At 42.1% G+C, this 18,928-nt stretch overlaps 2 protein-coding genes across 10 annotated transcripts in view; one reads left to right on the top strand and one right to left on the bottom strand.

Moving 5' to 3' along the window:
- Positions 1-14,236, bottom strand: part of LOC143484634 (uncharacterized) — a 143,543-nt gene extending 129,307 nt beyond the window's left edge. For 5 of the 8 annotated variants that reach the window (XR_013122667.1, XR_013122670.1, XR_013122668.1 and 2 more), the window contains exons 1-4: positions 14,100-14,236; positions 12,198-12,257; positions 9,504-9,860; positions 8,988-9,338 (exon numbers count right to left, since the gene is read on the bottom strand). Coding sequence is in view for 4 of the 8 variants with exons in the window: in XM_076983457.1 (XP_076839572.1) it covers positions 8,988-9,338; positions 9,504-9,860; positions 12,198-12,255 (766 nt within the window). In the remaining 4 variants the exon portion in view is untranslated. The remainder of the gene's footprint in view (positions 1-8,987; positions 9,339-9,503; positions 9,861-12,197; positions 12,258-14,099) is intronic. The other 3 variants (XR_013122669.1, XM_076983459.1, XM_076983460.1) reach the window with 1 other exon arrangement.
- LOC143484647 (uncharacterized) lies at positions 1,213-4,348 on the top strand. Of its 2 annotated transcripts, XM_076983501.1 has the most exons (6): positions 1,213-1,904; positions 2,008-2,923; positions 3,018-3,415; positions 3,611-3,914; positions 3,990-4,115; positions 4,225-4,348. In XM_076983501.1, exons 2-3 carry the CDS (start codon positions 2,510-2,512, stop codon positions 3,411-3,413), a joined length of 810 nt encoding a protein of 269 aa, XP_076839616.1. In that variant the 5' UTR covers positions 1,213-1,904; positions 2,008-2,509; the 3' UTR covers positions 3,414-3,415; positions 3,611-3,914; positions 3,990-4,115; positions 4,225-4,348. The 2 variants fall into 2 exon arrangements, with proteins under 2 accessions (XP_076839616.1, XP_076839614.1); XM_076983499.1 differs by lacking the exon at positions 1,213-1,904 and having other exon boundaries at positions 1,994-2,923; positions 3,018-3,914.
- Positions 14,237-18,928: the final 4,692 nt, after the last annotated feature.

Here is an 18,928-nt window from a genome sequence, read left to right as displayed (position 1 = left end):
GGTCGATGTTTAGGGTTTGTTTGAGTGCGTGTATCTAGTTCATGTAGTTTGTCTCCATAGTTTATGTTACAGGTTTGTTGGAGTGCGTGTTGCTTGTTCATGTAGTTCGATAACGTGGTTTATGTTACAGGTTTGTCTAGAGTGCGTGTATCTAGTTCATGTAGTTTGTCTCCATAGTTTATGTTACAGGTTTGTTGGAGTGCGTGTTGCTTGTTCATGTAGTTCGATAACGTGGTTTGTGTTACAGGTTTGTCTAGAGTGCGTGTATCTTGTTCATGTACGATCCCTTGTGCTGTTAGTAAGTTCTCTTCGTTCTGTTTGTATTTAGTTTTCGTGTTCGTGTATGGTTGTTTCTTGCTTCACGTATTCCTGTTCATGTCAGTGTATGCAACGTTAGTTGTACTCTTGTGTTTAGTCCGGTCTAGCACCTTTGTCGTTTCTGCTGTCTGAATTCAAGTGTGTGTTCTGTTTATCATGCCTCGTCGCTCACGTGCAACTCGCGTGTCCTCAGGCCATGTCAAACATGTAATAAACCCCACTAAGATCGTACGCTCTGCTTCGCATGTGTGTCCGCCCCTCTATGATACTACAGCCCCACCGTTACACAACCATTATCACGGGTCCATATTGTTCCCGTGAAACACATTATCATTAGCGTGGTATTGGCGTTATGTATGAAGCAAACGTCCCAGATTTTCTTGTGTATGCACTTCAATAGCGCCACACATTTACATGGCTGAACCAACCATTATCACGGGTTCATATTGTTCCCGTGAAACACATTATCATTAGCGTGGTATTGGCGTTATGTATGAAGCAAGCGTCCCAGATTTTCTTGTGTATGCACTTCAATAGCAGCAACAAAGTAATAAAGGTATAGTAAAGTAATATTTATTTTTACATTTACTTATTTTTACTCATACAGCATAGTAACATAATATTTTTTTGCAGTGTTTATGCTTGTGTTTGACTGATATTTCGTTTGTGTAAATAAGATATTTCGTTCGTGTAAATAACTTAGCGTCATTTATTTATTTTTACTCATACAGCATAGTAATATAATATTTTTTGCAGTGTTTATGCTTGTGTTTGACTGATATTTCGTTCGTGTAAATAAGATATTTCATTTGTGTAAATAACTTAGCGTCATTTATTTATTTTTACTCATACAGCATAGTAATATCATATTTTTTGTGTTTTCTTGTGTTTGACTGATATTTCGTTCGTGTAAATAAGATATTTCGTTTGTGTAAATAACTTAGCGTCATTTATTTATTTTTACTCATACAGCATAGTAATATAATATTTTTTGCAGTGTTTATGCTTGTGTTTGACTGATATTCACGGATTGCCGTGAACCATTATCACGGGTCCAATCACCTTTTATTGTTCCCGTGTATGCAGGGGATTAGCCCGGTTTCGGTTTCGGCGTTATGTGTGAAGCGCCACCTATTATAATAAAGTATAATTAGTATGCGCTGTTGTGGGTGTGTTCTTCAGAGTCATGATAAAAGCTGAAACCCAAAGGCAGGCGACTTACATTTTCACTACTATCCTGTGTGGAGACGACGCAAAACACCATGGCAAGACAGAGGACGTTCACCGGTCAAGAAGTTGCGGCTTTGCTGACCAACGAGGACTGCTGTGAGTCCGATGCGGGAGAAGGACCCTCCTGTTTTTTGACCAGCGATTCATCCGATGAAGAAAGAAGCAGTACATCAGATGAGGTACAACAGAGCCCTCCAAGGAAGAGACGGACACAGGCTGACACCACACCTGCACCAACCGTACGGGCAAAAGATGGAACTGTTTGGGAGAAGGTTGGCATCGCACGCTCTCGTGTCAGCAGCTGTTCGCCTAATTCAACATTTGTTGAGCCGTCCGGGCCTACAGAGCATGCAAAGGTATAGTAACTTCATATTTCTTTCCAGTGTTTCTGCTTGTGTTTGAATGATATTTAGTACGTGTAATTTACCTAGCGTCATTTGTTTACTTTTACTAATACAGCGTAGGATCACAAGCAGACTGCAGAGTTTTCTGTGTTTGCTCGACATGGAGATGCTGCGAATCATCACAGACTGCACTGTCCATGAAGCCCGCAGAACAGACAGCAGCTGGAGTTTGTCGGTCAGCGAGTTTATGGCATTCGTAGCAATCCTATTTCTACGAGCAGTCCTCTGTCCAGTTGGAGCGATGTCGGACTGTTGGTCGGCAATGTTCGCTGTGCCTTCGATCCAGGAGACAATGGCACGGGACCGCTACCAAGAAATCATGCGGTACTTGCGCTTTGATAATAAGGACACCCGTGCGGAGCGTGCAAAGAGTGACAGATTTGCTGCGATTTCGGACATCTGACTGCATTTTGTGCTATACCCCAGGCAAGGAACTGACAGTTGACGAGCAGCTGTTTCCGACCAAGGTTCGCTGTCCATTCACCCAGTACATTGCCTCAAAGCCGGACAAGTTTGGAATAAAGTTTTGGGTTGCTTCTGAGTTGAACACAAAGTACATGTGCAACGCCATTCCATACCTTGGAAAGGACCCCGATCGTCCCAAGGGGGAAAGAGTGTCCGAGAATGTGGTGATGAAGCTTATGAAGCCATACCTGGGCAAGGGCAGAACTGTAGCCACAGACAATTTTTTCACATCTCTTTCCCTGGCTAAGAAGCTGCTGGAATGCAACACAACTCTGCTTGGGACAATGAACAAGATTCGCCGAGAAGTTCCTTTGGAAGCCAAAAACGCCAAGGGACGTGAGAAGTTGTCAACGGAGGTGTACAGATCCGATGATGCGCTTCTGACGGTGTATGCCTCCAAGCCCAACAAAACAGTTTGCATTCTGAGCACTATGCACACGCACGTGGAGATTGCAGACGACCGCAAAAAGAAGCCAAACACTGTGACGGACTACAACCGGACGAAGGTATGCATGTGTTGGCATTGATAAATCAATTTATCATACATGAATGAATTTATTCAAAATATAACATGTACTTCTTTGTATTTGTTCTTTGCAGTGCGCCGTTGACATCATGGACCAGAAGGCGCGTGCATACACAGTGCGCGCAGGAACACGCCGGTGGCCCGTTGCAGTGTTTTATAACATACTTGACCTGGCAGCGATGAACGCGCATGTTTTGTACACGGCATGTACGGGGTCCACAGAGAGTAGGAGAGTTTTCATGTGTACTCTTGCTGAGGAACTCCGTCTTCGTTTCCTACAGGAAAAGGAGTTGAAGAGAACGCCACGTCCTTCGCCTGCTCCTGGAAAGAAGACTACGTGTCAGGTGCAGACAAACTGCAACCGGAACCACAGCATAACCCCGTGCGCTGCATGTGGCAAGTACACCTGTCGCAAGTGTAGGGCAGTGTGTCCCTGGCTGTGTGGCAACTGTGTACCTAAAACTACATGAAGGTACGTCGATAAGTATATTTATATATATATGAATGAATTAATGTTTCAATTTATATAGCGCCTTATCTAAATACCCAAGGCGCTTTACAATTGTTAACACAGCTACGTTACAGACAACCAATCACACACACATATATATACACACACACTATTATTTGAACATAACCAAAAATCTCTTCTCTTTCTGTTCCACAGTCGCACATCATGAAACCCGGTGTCACGGTCTGCCCCGCATCTCCTGCCATTTCATGTCTGTTTCCGTGTTAGTCCTCTGTTTATTTCTCGTCGTGGTTGCTGGTTATTTTTCTCATGGTTGCTGGAATTGGATTCCCGTTCTGTTATGACCCATGCCTGTGATATTTTCACAGAATCAATTTATACATGAATGAATTCGTTCTAAATATAACATGTACTTCTGTGCGTGCATACACAGTGCGTGCAGGAACACGCCGGTGGCCCGTTGACCTTGGCAGCGATGAACGATGAACCTGCCGCAAATGTAAGAAAGAGGGTCCCTGGCTGGTACACATGAATAAATTCGTTCAAAATATAACATGTACTTTGTTCTTTGCAGTGCGCCGTTGACAGACATCATGAAGGTGCGTGCATACACAGTGCGCGCAGGAACACGCCGGTGGCCCGTTGCATGCGGCGAGTACACCCTGGCTGTGTAGCAACTGTTGGCTACAACTACATGAAGGTACGTTGATAAGTAGGCCTACATACGTAACACCACATATGTTACGTATTTTTGTCTTCTGAAAGATTTTATTCAAAATGTAAGGTGTACCTTGAATTGTTCTCCACAGCATCAACGCGTGTGTTGCATGCGGCAAGTGCATCTGGCGAGTACACCCTCAACTTCAAGACACCCTCAACTTTCTTGACATTCCACTTCAAGAAACCCGGAATAGACATCCATGTTTGATCAAAATAAAGTTGTTTTACAGCACATGAATTTGTTCTTCCTGTCTTTTCCTCTCCTTTTCCAGTCTGCTGTTTAGATCACAACATTTATCAGCCATATATATATAATTGCGCCATATAATTTCTTAGCTTTTCAAACGCGAATTCAAACGCGGAAACAGAAAGTGTAACAAATATTATATAGTGTAGTAAATATACAAAGAGCTTCAAACAATATACAAAGAGGTTCAAACAATTTTATTTATTTTTATTGTTTGACGGGACTCATTTGAGAAACTGTCGTCTCTACGTGCGCTTGAATTGTATCTTTTGAAACACGAGTCTACAAAATTTCCGCTGTTTGTTGTAGGATCGGTAACATATACAGTCTGCTTGTTTGTAACCAAGTTTTTCGTGAAGTATCACGTTTGGTGCTTTGTATGAGCTTGGAGGTGAGCCGCTTGTGCTTTGGCAGGCGTATGAGCTGGGGGTGAGACGCTTCCACCGCATTACCAAGACAATGGGCGTTAATCTCTTCACAGCAGGGGAGTGGGCTACATGGACCTTACTAAGCCTTGCGAAAATTTTCGCGGCCGTCGGGTTCCTAGTGTTGTGTTAACACTGCCAGCCCTCTTGCTCGTTGCGAAGTATTGCCATTCTTTCGTAGTTTGCATACCGAGCGTTTACCTCTATAGTCTCTCTGTGTATGATTTTCTGCCTGGTTCTCTTGACGTTGCCTTGCCCTCGTTATCACTTCTGTTATCTGGATTATTCGACCCCTGCTTGTACGACTACGTTTTCTGGATTGTCACCTATTAAACCTTTTGACCTGCATATGGATCCCAACCTGCCTCATGATTTTGATACGTTACAGAATACTTCGCCTCCCATGGATCCAGCAGGTCTGTCTTCACTACTGGCGGCCGTTCAGTCCTAGGGTAGGTTGTTGGGTAGTCACGACCAACTCCTCCATCAACTGAACGCAACCATAGGGACATTGGCTCAGTACATTCAAGGACTAACCACACCTGCTGCTCCCGCACCTGTAAGCCCCACACCATTACCTGTGTCAGGACCACAGCCTAGTGCCTCCCCCTCAGTACGTATGGCAGTTCCGGAAAAATATGATGGCTCCCCAGGTTTATGTCAAGGATTTCTCCTCCAGTGCTCTCTATACTTCAGGGTGTTAGCTGCGGCTTTTCGCACGGACGCATCACGAATTGCCTTCGTTATCTCGCGTTATACCTTGCAGTGGGCATCCGCGGTATGGAGTGGTACGGACCCCGCGGCGCAGACCTACGCGGCTTTTGAAAAGTATTTTAAGGAAGTATTCGATCACTCAAGTACAGGAGAGGACCCCGGGGAGCAGTTACTCAAACTACGACAAGGAAACTCCTCAGCTACGGATCATTCCCTTAAATTCCGTACTCTCTCGGCTGCCACGGTTTGGGACCCGCTGGTGTTTTGCACGCACAAACACAATTATAAAATGACATAATCGCAGTGGCTCCGCCCGTGCGCAAGGGCCTCACGCGCTGTCGATTCGCGAGGTCGTGCACCTCTCGAAATTTGTAACATTGTAACATTGGGAGCAAAACTCCCAGACAACTGCCAACGGGACTATTGACACCCCTGCCCATTCCCAAATGCCCTTGGTCACACCTGTCTGTGGATTTCGTCACTGACCTGCCACGCTCACAGGGAACACGTGCATCTTGGTAGTCATGGACCGTTTCTCTAAGGGCTGTAGGCTCGTACCCCTGCCTAAACTCCCCAATGCTATGGAGACAGCAGAGGCCATTTTCAACCATGTGTTTCGACTCCTTGGGATTCCTGAAGACAGTGTCTGATGGGTCCGCAATTCATTTCTCGCGTGTGGCAGTCCTTTTGCAAATTACTTAACATATCTGTCAGTTTAACGTCATGTTACCACCCCCAGAGCAACGGACAGGTGGAACGGCTGAATCAGGAGTTGGGCAGGTTCCTCCATTCGTATTGCAGTGACCGGCAGGAGGACTGGAGTCGGTTTCCTGGGCAGAGTATGCACAGAATTCACTTTCCCACTCCTCCACTGGCATCACACCATTCGAGTGCATCCTGGGATTCCAACCCCCTATGTTTCCTTGGTCGGGTGAGCCTTCTGATGTCCCTGCAGTTGATGACTGGTTCGACCGCAGCGCATGGGTTTGGGAGGAGGCTCATGTTCATCTCGGGCGTGCCATCAGGAGTCAAAAGTTGCAGGCGGACAGACGGCCCAGCGACAGCCCTACCTACTCCCCTGGTCAGATGGTGTGGTTGTCTACTAAGGATCTCCGCCTTAAGATGCGTTGCAAGAAGCTCAACCCCCGGTACGTGGGTCCTTTCAAGGTCTTCCGCCAGGTCAGTCCGGTGTCTTACAGGTTGCGGCTTCCTCCACACTATCGCATATGCCCCATGTTCCATGTGTCCCTGTTAAAGCCTGCTCATGCCCCTGTTAAAGCCTGCTCTTGCTCATTCCATGTGTCCCTGTTAAAGTCTGTCTCATGCCCCTTTGCCTGCACCCCCAGCTCCCCTGGAGATTGACGGTGGCCCGGCCTACCTGGTCAACACGCTGCTGGACTCTTGACGCTGGGGCGGTGTGCTGCAGTATTTGGTGGATTGGGAGGGGTACGGCCCAGAGGAGAGGTGCTGGGAGAAAGCTGAGAACATCCTGGCCCCGTCCCTCATCCGTGACTTTCACGCCTCCCATCCAGATTGGCCTGCACCTCGGCCTAGGGGCCGGCCCCGTAGTTGCCACCCTGGGGCACCTGGAGTCGCCTGTTCGGTGGAGGATGGTGTCAGGTCCTGCACTCCCCGATCTCGCCACCAGAGGTCTGACTCCCCAGAGTTTTAGTGTGGCCCAGCTGTCTGTGATTACACTTAATTGAGAAGCATATTTAACACTGCCAGCCCTCTTGCTCGTTGCGAAGTATTGCCATTCTTTCGTAGTTTGCATACCGAGCGTTTACCTCTATAGTCTCTCTGTGTATGATTTTCTGCCTGGTTCTCTCGACGTTGCCTTTGCCTTGCCCTCGTTATCACTTCTGTTATCTGGATTATTTGACCCCTGCTTGTACGACTACGTTTTCTGGATTGTCCCCTATTAAACCTTTTGACCTGCATATGGATCCCAACCTGCCTCATGATTCTGATACGTTACAACATACAAAATATCCATTAACCTTCTTTTACACTCAGTAATGACGATATCTTGCTGATGAGGACTTTCAGGATTGTTACTATAACTAATGGATTCAATTTTCAAAATCAAAATAATAAACATGTTCCTTAAATCCATATCAGCATAAGAGACAGATAAAATAAAGTTGTTTTATCAACATGATCGAAAGTGTTCAGTGCATGTGCGTATATATATATATATCTCGATAGAAATATACATCTATATACACCTATGAACCTGCGCGAATGGTGGAGGCGTTTATACTAACCGCGTCACATTCTTTGTAGTTTTGTCCGAAACGATATGTGGCAATATAAAGAAACACCCCTCATAAAAGGGGGAATGAACATTTACCTGATGAATTTTAATGTTGCTTTGTGTTTCAGGTTTGAAAAGTGTTGGAATTTAGGCTAAAGTACATTAAAATGTTGAAATTTTAATTACTTAGTTTCACAACAAATATCTGTCTGACTGAACAGTTCTCTTGTATTATGTTAACAAATACAAGCCTCTTGTAATTCCAGGACGAAACATGAGAGAACATGAAGACGTTAAGATTGGGCGTTTTGAAAATAAACCACCATTAAATAATGTGATAAAAAGCGAATTATTTCGAATAATTTCAAGTATATGTATAAATATTTAACTTATTCAAGTTTATCGTGCTAGGAAATATTAAACTGGACCTTGAAAGTGACGTACAAGTGCTTGAATTCCACCTTGTAAAGCCTGGTTTATACTTGACACATCGCGAGCGGCGCGAGGGACCGCACGGCGAAAATGACGTAATCGCGGTGGCTCCGCCCGTGTCGAATCGCGAGGTCGTGCACCTCTCGAATTTTGTAACATTGCGCACGCCGCACCTCAGCGCAATGATCAAAGTCACGTTTGCAGGGTTCATACACCTTTATAAGGTGGAATTAAAGCACTTGTATGGAAAGTACAAGTATAAACTCGGAACGCGGAAAGTATAAACGCCTACACCGTTCGCGCAGTGTCGCGTGAGGTGGGCGGAGTCACGCGCTATGGTCACTCGCGAAAGTATAAACCAGGCTTCAAGGTGTATGAACCCTGCAAACATGACTTTGTTCATTGCACTGCGCGCGCGAAGTTACAAAATTCGAGAGGTGCACGACCTCGCAAATCGCCAGCGTGCGAGGCCCTCGTGCACAGGCGGAGCCACAGCAATTACGTCATTTTCGCCCTGCGGACCCTCACGCCACTCACGACGCGTCAAGTATAAACCAGGCAAGGTTCCAGTCAGCGACACAACCTTCCAAGCTTGTTTTACTTTCAAGCTCTGCGCCCCCCTGCAATAGCTCTGCACCCCCCACTTTGGGAACCACTGCTGTACATAGTGAATTTAAAATACAGTCTTTGTAGTGGTAATCACTTATAGAGATATGAGATCTATCGGTCATTCATTTGTTGCACATAATTAAAATCTAGAATAAAGCTGGCTCTTACCTTTCACTTCAACATGAACAGTGATGTCATCATACCAATCAAAGGACCGAATGAAACAGTTATAAGCTCCCTCATCAGAAGTTTGGACGGCTGAGATTTTCAGTGAGGTGTTGCCTTTCTGTAGCTCTTCTTTAAACAGTCCTGTCCTCCCTCTGTAGGACTTTATCTGATCTTTATTTTTGTCTTCAGAATCTTCATAGAGATGCACTAGTGTGTCTGTCTGATATATTCTGGTCCACTCCACTCTCATATCTTCAGCACTGATGCTGGGTTGTAGAGAACAGGGCAGAACCAGGTCTTCACCAGCTACAGCAACAACAGGAACAGCTGGACCAACTACCTTTAAATGCACTGAAACAAGAAAAGCAAAATCACAAGTCCATAAAAATTTAAATATGGTTCTCCTTATCCAGTTTTCCCCACTGTTCTCCCAGTGTAGCAGGTCAGTCCCATAATGCACCACAGCAGATCTCCTGCACATCTGTATGCCCAGATATTGAAACGGATGGTTCTCACCTTCAACTGTGACCTGAAGAGTGATGTCATCATACCAGGACCCTGATTTGATTAAACACTTGTAATCTCCTTCATCAGAAGGTTGGACTGCTGAGAGTTTCAGTGAGGTGTTGCCTTTCTGTAGTTCTTCATTAAACAGTCCTGTCCTCCCTCTGTAGGACTTTATCTGATCCTTATTTCTGTCTTCATGATCTTCATACAGATGCACAAGTCTGTTTGCTTTAGTCAGATCTGGTCTGCTCCACTCCACTCTCATGTCCACAGCACTGATGTTGGGTTGTAGAGAACAGGGCAGAACCAGGTCTTCACCAGCATTCACATCAAGAGGAGCTGATGGACCAACTATGACTCTGTCCTCTAGAATGAAAACAGCAATAAAAAAATTAGCAAAACAGTAAAAAAAAAAAATATATATATATATATATATAACAATTCTGTAATTTTCATACTCATCAAATTCTCTAATGTGATATGAATTCAGAGGAGGTGGAAACAATCATGCAGTGAGAGATTTAATAGTGGAATCAGAGTTAACATCATCAGGGAGACAGACAAGGAACAAAAGACCAATACAGACATACTGGGTACAGACATACCTACACCAATACAGACATACTGGGTACAGACATACCTACACCAATACAGAAATACCTACACGAGGGACACTCCTGACAAAACTAAATATATAAGACACGCAACAAGGAAAAATACAACTAAAACAAACAAACAGTGATACGGAAACCAAACTTAAAAGGCATAGGGAGGAAAATCAGAGAAACCTTACAACAAACTGAGAAACAAGGTGAGACACACAGGTAAATATCTGACCATTATAACAAGAATGCGATGGGGAATAAATTACACAAAGTAACTACAAAACGAAACACACACGACTGAACAGAATAACTACATAATGAGACTGGAACAAGAAACAAGACGAAGCACAAACAGTGACAATCAACATACACAAACCAGGGAAAGTTGAGAGGGTCTGTCAAGGAACAGAACACGAAACATGCAGCACGGAACATGGAACACAGAGCGCAGTACCGTTACAGATTTCTCTCTTTATTCTATAGATTTCTTTCTTCATTCTTTATTTTATGTTCAATGAGTAAGGCTACCCTTCAAAGAAAATAACAATTTACTCTGTTCTAATCCATCTTTCATATTCTCAGTTCTTCAGTTCAGTATAGCTTTATTAGCATGGCTGTATAAGGTACAGTGTTGCCAAAGCATTACAACAATGATAACAATGACAATAACATTGACAAACAACAAATAACAATAATAATATATATGATAACATTTAGGAAAAGTTAGAAAAGTTATCGTTATAATTATTTACATTTTGAAGCTAAAGGGGGGGGGGGTCGTTTCTCTCTCTCATATATATATATATATATATTAGGGATGCAAATTATCGATTAATTCATTAATCGTTAGTTGATTGATCTTATCGATCGACTTTCGATTAATCGATAAGCGGCGTTTTTCACCTGAATTTCAGTGTTTCAATAGGGCCTTTAAAAATATCAGCTAAATGGTTCACTTTGTTCAAAAAGTATATATTATATTATGATAATTATATTGTATTATATGATATATTGCTCAAGTAATTATGCATTAGGAAATTTTTATGGTATAACAAAATACATTCTTTCATTTAAAAAGGAATAAATTAAGGACTGGCTCCGTTCTTGCATTTGAAACATTAGACAAAAAAAAGAAGAAATTAAATAGAGAGCCAAACAGAATATTATTGAGCCTATGCTTGGACAATGTTTCTAGCGTTGTAGTGAACACATGCTGTAACACGACCGGAGAGTGCCCAAGTCTCCACAACATCATTGAGCTTGTCAGCTAAATTGTCAGCGGTGTGTCTATCCGACGTGTTCGTCGTAATCAGCACTGCAGATTTTAGCTGCCAGTTCTCGTCAGTGTAGTGGCACGTCACGGTAATGTAACTTTCTGTTGTTAGAGCCGTCCAACAATCTGTTGTAAGGGCTACAGCAGTAGCAGTAGCTAGCTTTGTTTTTAGCTCACTCTTCTTTTTTCGTAGCGAGCTTCGAAAACGCCTTCCCAGTGTAGCTGTGATTTTAGGTTGACCAGGTGCAGTGGTGATATGCAGGACAGCTGCACGGTGTTCAAATGATAATTGAGTGAGCTAGTGGAACTGTTGTACTTCAATACCGCATTACACAGAGAATATTTGACTTCTTTGCCTAAATTAACAATGTTGAAATTGTAGCGACTACTACTCCTCGCAGCGAATTCCCTAACAGACAGGCACTTGGCCCTTTAAGTGACACTGGGGGAGCGGAGAGAGAACGGTGCTATTGTTTGAGTTGCGTGGAAAATAAAGTTTCCCTCCTCGGGATTTTCTGGATTACGCAGTTTCTGTCTTGTTTCCCGAACCCGCTTCAAAGTGGTCCCACACCGCACGTCTTTTCGCCCGCTTCATTTTGTTTTCCACTCTGGTCTTTCGCGACACGTGTTCACTTCTCGTTCTTACGCTCTGTTCAAGTTACTACAGTAGCGCGCTCTAACGATTAATCGTGATTAATACATTTTGATCGACTAACCTCTTGATCGACAATTAATCGAAAGTCGATTAATCATTTGCATCCCTAATATATATATATATATATATATATATATATATATATATATAGCTTTGTACAGGGCACATACCTGGTGTGGTCTCCATAAATACAGAGAGAGTCAGTGTTATCACACAGATAAGCTTCATTTCTGAAAAACAATTTTAATGTTTTATTCCAGTCAATGAGTATGATTTCTCTTTCACTCAACATTTAGATCACTTGCAGAATTGTCCTAAAAGGTAGACTGGACACTTACCTAATCACTGATTAAGCCTACAAGGTCTGGTGGTTAGGGTCTTGTGACCGGAGGGTCGTGGGTTTAATTCCCAGGTCCTAGGCCATTACAGAAGAGCCCTTGAGCACTTAACCCCAACTGCTACCCCGGGCGCCGGGCTGCCCACCACTCTGTACACGTGTGCACCACAAACCCAAATGACTAGTGTATGTTTTCTCACTACACAGATGGGTAAATGTGAAGGACTAAATTCAATTTGGGTGAAAATCACAACTGACAATATGGCAACTTTCCCACAAAGCAAGAAAAGTAATAAAACAGCATATTAACTTCTCATTGCTTAAAAACTGTTACATTTTACTACCCAACAAAAATATATCAGGGTTGCCAACTGTCACGCATTGAGCGTGAGACACACGCTGAAAACAAAATCTAGTTTATTTACCTCTGATCCATATCTACGTTCGCCACCCAAATCCTTGAATGACTCTTACTGATAGCCGGTTAGTTCGCCACCCAAACCCTTGAATGACCCTTACTGATAGCCGGTTAGCTAGCTCTAAATTATGAGTTCAGAATGTTGTTTGACGACAACAAAGACACGACGAGACATGTTACACAGTACTTAAACTAACGACCTTGCGTGCGGTTTTATACGGTAGCTAACTCAGGGGTGTCGAACTCATTTTCACCGCGGGCCACATCGGCATAATCGTTGCCCACGGAGGGCCATATGTAACTTATAAATGTACCTACTTCTCAATGGTAAATACCTCTGAATTTATTACTTATTCAAGTTACAAATATTACAGATATATTTGCGTAAATGTAAAAAAAAAATGTTTGCTTGTTGCTGTTATTATAACATAAATCCTTTTAGTTTGTTAGGTTATGAAACCCACATTACTCGATCAAACTATCCAAGTGAATAAAGAACAAAATATCAAATATATCACATTCACTTTGTTCAAAATTTGAAATATCAAATAACTGAAAATAGCGATTGTGCTTCAAAAACGCTCCCTCTGAAAAAGAATGAAGCGCGGGGATTTATTTAGCCACAACAAAACCAGCTTTTACTGCCGCATTGTTTGTGGTTGTGAACACATTCTGTTGCGATCGCAGTTTGCTTTTTAATTCTTTGACAATTCGTCGTTTTTCTTGATGGCTAATTTTGTCATACTTAGCTCCGTATGTTTGCCCGCAAAATGCCAAAGTATATTGTCTTTAACAACCGCCACCGCTTCATACCCGTTTTTCTCCTTGAAGCGCAAACATTTATACGCTTTCCCATCTTCCTTGAAACAAATTCTATCTGCATCAATGTTTCTCTTCCTGGACATTTTGTGATAATTATTTGTATTTCTCATTTACACTTATTGAGAAAATCGCAGCGAGCCTTGAGTTTGACACCTGTGCGGTAACTGCATGTAAAATACCAAACCTAGACCTGGCTGTTTCAGTGGTGTTGTGTTTCACTAAATATCAAGTTCATTCTGACTCCTTTTGAAGAATTTACGAGCAGGGAAAATTTAGGTTAATAAGAAATAATTAGGTGCTGTTTCTCAGTCATGTAATCTCAGTAAAACAGTTCAACCTAATGTCTTACGACCCTTGAAGCTTGTTTCAACGTGTCGTGTAGTTGCAGTGTCCTTTAACGTGAAATGGTCGACTGAGTATCTAAACATTTTGTCGCTATTAACATACGCGCTTTATACAACATTACAAAGATTATCACAGTTGGTTTAAACTTACCAAATGAAGCTCTGCTGCTGGAAACAAGTCCGACAAAAAGTACTTTCGGTTTTGTTTCGATCCAGGAATGCAAGGGAACTGTTCAGATTGTTCAAAACGCTGCACTTCTCGACAAATCTGCCCCCTAAGCGTCACCGAAGCGTTTTGAAAGCTGATTTGTCCTCTTATTACAAAGCTGCAGCGGTTCTGCTTTGATTTGAGTGGTTTTTATTGGTAGTGACTTTGATTGACAGTTTTTAGCACCTCTCACCAGCGAGGTGCAAAGGGGAGGGGGAGGTGGGCTCACCAATCAGCCCCCTGAGACAATCTGGCGCCTTAGAAGTGATTGAAAGCTGTTCTAACCAATAGTTTACTTCCAGCTGAAGATAACCAGCCCTCGTTTGCCATGATTGGTCCATTTTTTTTTATTGAGTCCTCGAAAAATTCCCGTTCATTCCTGTTCTTTGTCCGCTAGCCTACTAGCCCAAGCTAACCTAAGCTAACCTAAGCTAATCTCCCCAGAACACTCTGTTCGGCGAAACTGAAGCAGTCGTGGATCATTTTGTTCGTTTTTATTCTGATTGTGGATACTTTTGAACATCACAGAAAATAAAAGGATTACATTTGGTGGAATTTATTTCTATTTTTCGGATACGACGCCAACCCGGAAGTGGGAATGAACACCGGCTACGACGGGATTCTACGGACTCGTGAGTAAAAATTGATAATTTTACATACGCGATTTTGTACAAAATATATAATCTAATACTAAACATTAGATTATAAACAGTATTGGAGCTTTTGAGTGCTGGAGTACTCTGTATCGTGTCGGATGCTACCGGAGTTGGCTACGTTAGCTTACCTTAGCCTGTCGGACTACATTGGACATAAATATCATAATGTACATGAAATTTATTCATTGGAATTTTCTGGTCTTTCTGTAATATGTGCAACGTTGTTGTTTGAAATAGCTCCTCGGTTTCAGCTTAGTTGGCTAAGTGCTCCATTTTTTCTATGTTGTCAGAAAACCCTAGTTATTATATTTTATAATTTATGCCTAGATTTGCATAACTATGTGAATATACATACTGGTCTAGTTCAAGTTCAAGCTCAAGTTTTTTTGGCCATGTTCTTCTGTAATAGAGGCTCTCAAAAAGAACCAAATGATGGAAATATAAGCCTGGAGATGAATCAATATGTTCCCCCAACTGTCTACTTCAGTTTAAGCCCTGAATGATCATTTTCCTATGTGTACAACTTGAGATAACTAGTGTTGAAGTGTACTAGTACAATTCGCTCAAAATGAATGAAATTTTTAACATTTCTGCTGTATAAGGTTAAGAATATACCCGATATTTCATGGTGGAGTTTATGATAAGCTAACCATGTCCTGCTGCAGCAAAGCATCTCCAAATCATGACACCTCCACCTCCATCATGACACCTCCACCTCCATCATGTCACCTCCACCTCCATCATGTCACCTCCACCTCCATCATGACACCTCCACCTACATCGTGTCACCTTCACCTCCATCATGACACCTCCACCTACATCGTGTCACCTTCACCTCCATCATGACACCTCCACCTCCATCATGACACCTCCACTTACATCATGTCACCTTCACCTCCATACCTCCACCTCCATGCTTCACAGTTGGTATGAGGGTCTTTTGATGGAATGCTGTATTTGGTTTACGTCAGACGTCTTCTGTTCTGGTGTCCAAATAATTAAATTTTAGACTCATTTGTCCAATGAACATTATTGCAGTTTCCAGATGGTGGAATGGCTGTTATCAAATTATCAAATTATGTTATAATAAATTATCACTTATTAACTGCAGTACTCTAGAATGCAGAGATTTCTCCCAGTGAATGTTCTACATTTGAACACATTGCAGTGTTTTTCGGGACTGTTAGGTCTGCTGTCATGCTGATCAAAGGTCTGCTGCAAACATCTTAATTAGATGTTTGAAAATGAAAGTTGCACTGGTCTGCAGCATCATCACACGTCTAAGTAGCATCGTGTGTCAGTTTGTGTTTTTAACTGTTTTAACTGTTAGTCTCACACTTCATTGAGATTTATTAAACTGTTCTGTTCCTGTTTGAATAAACCTCACTGAAGACAGAAAGACCCCTTAAACCCTCTGTGATCATATTTAATACACTGTATAATACTCAGTACTGTACTGTGTGATTATATTTAATACTCTATAATACACTGTATAATACTCAGTACTGCACTGGGTTATTCTGATGATCATACATGAAACATCTTTACTGTGTACAGCGTCTACATGTGTATCACTACAAATTAGACACAGAATGAAAAACCTTTCAGAGTTCACACGACACAATCCAAAGGTTTATTGTTCATAAAGATGATCAGATAAACACAAATAAATCATCACTCTTAAGAGAAGAGACTGAGGTAATCAGCTGATGGTAATCAGGATACACCATCTTAAACAGAAGATCAATACATCTCACAACCATAATTATCAAACCTAACACTCTAGGGGAGAGAGAGAAGAGGGGAAAGAGAGAAGTGAAAGAAACTAAGAAAAAAGTAAATGAAATCGAAAGAGTTTTAAAGTATTATAGACTGTATGAAAGACCAAATATAATCAGACATGTTTGTGCATGTGTGTGTGTGTGTGTGTGTGTGTGTCTAAGAGAGAGAGAGAGAAAGAGAGAGGGAGAGAGAGGAAAAAGTACAAAAATACAGATGAGAGAGAGTTGTAAAAGAACAATTAGTATATTGTAAGTGCTTTAAAACTACCTGTGTATGTGTGTGAGAGAGAGAGTGTATGTGTGTGTTTAGGAGAGAGTGTGTGTGTGTGTGTGTGTGTGTGTGTGTGTGTGTGTGTGTGTGTGTGTGTGTGTGTGTGTGTGTGTGTGTGTGTGTAGGAGAGAGTGGGGTGTGTGTGTGTGTGTGTGTGTGTGTGTGTGTGTGTGTGTGTGTGTGTAGTAGGGTTGCAACGGTATGAGATTTTCACGGTATGATAACCGTCTCAGAAAATACCGCGGTATCACGGTTATCACGGTATCACAGTTAGTTTGTATATTATTAAAATATACACCGACCCTTAAAGAAATTACAACAAGTTATTTTTGTTCAATTAACTATTTATTGTAGAAACCTGGAACTATTGTATACAAAATGTGTCCTTTAAAAAAATAAGCTGTACACATGTTTATATAAATACTGCAAAATTAGAGAAACCTAAATCATGGATTTCAGTACAATTATTTAAGTTTAAATTATTTAATATCTGATAAACTCAGCCTGGGTCAGTGTCTGATCAACAACTGTTGTAAACGTCCGTTGTACTGCCAAGTTAGAATATAACCAGATACTGCAGGAAGAGAGGATTTATTTCTGACATCATCACAATAGAGATGTCTATTTTAAGGTTTTCACACCGAGTCTGGTTTTAACATATCAAAAACAGGTACGTTAGAATTTGAACGCATGTAAATTAATAGCGTCTTTCACATCCAGTGAAAGCAAGGACCATAAAAAGCTAGGTTTATACTTTCACTAGTGACCGTAGCACGCGACTCCGCAGTTCTTTTGTCTTACGTTAACAAATACGAGCCTCTTTTAATTCCAGGACGAAACATGAGAGAACGTGAAGACGTTAAGATTGGGCGTTTTGGAAATAAACAACCATTAAATAATGTGATGAAAAAGCGAATTATTTCGAGTATATGTATAAATATTTAACTTAATTAAGTTTAAGGTGCTGGGAAATATTGAAACGGACCTTTAAAGTGACGTGACGTACAAGTGTTTTAATTCCACCTTTTAAACGTGTATGAATCCTGCAAACATGACTTTGTTCATTAGTTACAAAATTCGAGAGGTGCACGACCTCGCGAATCGACAGCGCGCGAGACCCTCGCGCACGGGCGGAGCCACCGCGATTACGTCATTTTCGCCACTGATTTTAGTTTAGCTTTTTTTTGTTAAAAAATGTGTTAAGTCTGATGCACTTTCTGCCATTCTCACTGCTGTGTGCTGAGTAGCTGAACCGGAGCGGAGTTGCGCATGCGCGGGTCAGTTTCTCCGCTGGCTTGCTTTTTACCGGTAATAAGCAAACGCACACGGTATGATAACCGTGCATTTTAATACCGTGGTATACCGTGAAACCGGTTACCGCTGCAACCCTAGTGTGTAGGGGGGAGAGTGTGTGTGTGATGGAGATGTTTGTGTAGAACAGAAAATATAGCCTACATACACAAACACTCAGAGAAACAGAAGGGCCAGCCAGAAAAAACACTGTATGAGAAAGAAAGCGAAAAGTGTGTGTGTGTGTGTGTACTGTGTGTGTGTGTGTACTGTGTGTATGTGTAACGGTGTAGAATAAATAGTGAAACTTCTACTAAGTCGGCACCACTAATCTGACGTCTGCACCGCAGCCCGCAAGGGATTATGGGATACTCGTGGCAGAAAAGTTCATATATGTAATGCTGCACGTAAACGCCATTGACTGCAGTAAAAAATGATTGACAGCTAACTATGGCTGATAATTGGCTTAATAAAAATTGATTGACAATGAAAGTCTAGTATCTGATTGGCTGCAGTGGAAAATGATCGACACATGCTCCGCCCTTTACTCACGCCCACCGGGGCTCCGGCCTGCAGCATTACATATATGGGAGAAGTTTGTGCACTGACACAAGTAGATACTCCTCCCCACTCATTTGAAGATAAACCAGTATTGTGATGATTTTATTTAAGATTAACTCATTAATAATATTTTTAATATAAAAAATATTTAAACGAGGGAATGTTTCACCATTCGAGCGCACGTTTTCTGTAATCCGTGCTCACGATTTATTA

Source organism: Brachyhypopomus gauderio, chromosome 20 (genome assembly GCF_052324685.1).
Source record: "Brachyhypopomus gauderio isolate BG-103 chromosome 20, BGAUD_0.2, whole genome shotgun sequence".
Lineage (NCBI taxonomy): Eukaryota > Metazoa > Chordata > Actinopteri > Gymnotiformes > Hypopomidae > Brachyhypopomus > Brachyhypopomus gauderio.
The sequence above is the reverse complement of the archived record's forward strand: the minus strand, read 5'-3'. Positions and strand labels throughout refer to the sequence as shown.

Excerpts from the sequence above, each read along its gene's own strand:
- LOC143484647 (XM_076983501.1), top strand. The coding sequence starts at position 2,510 with ATGTGCAACGCCATTCCATACCTTGGAAAGGACCCCGATCGTCCCAAG. Across the intron at positions 2,924-3,017 it reads CGGACTACAACCGGACGAAG|TGCGCCGTTGACATCATGGA; the intron begins GTATGCATGTGT and ends TGTTCTTTGCAG.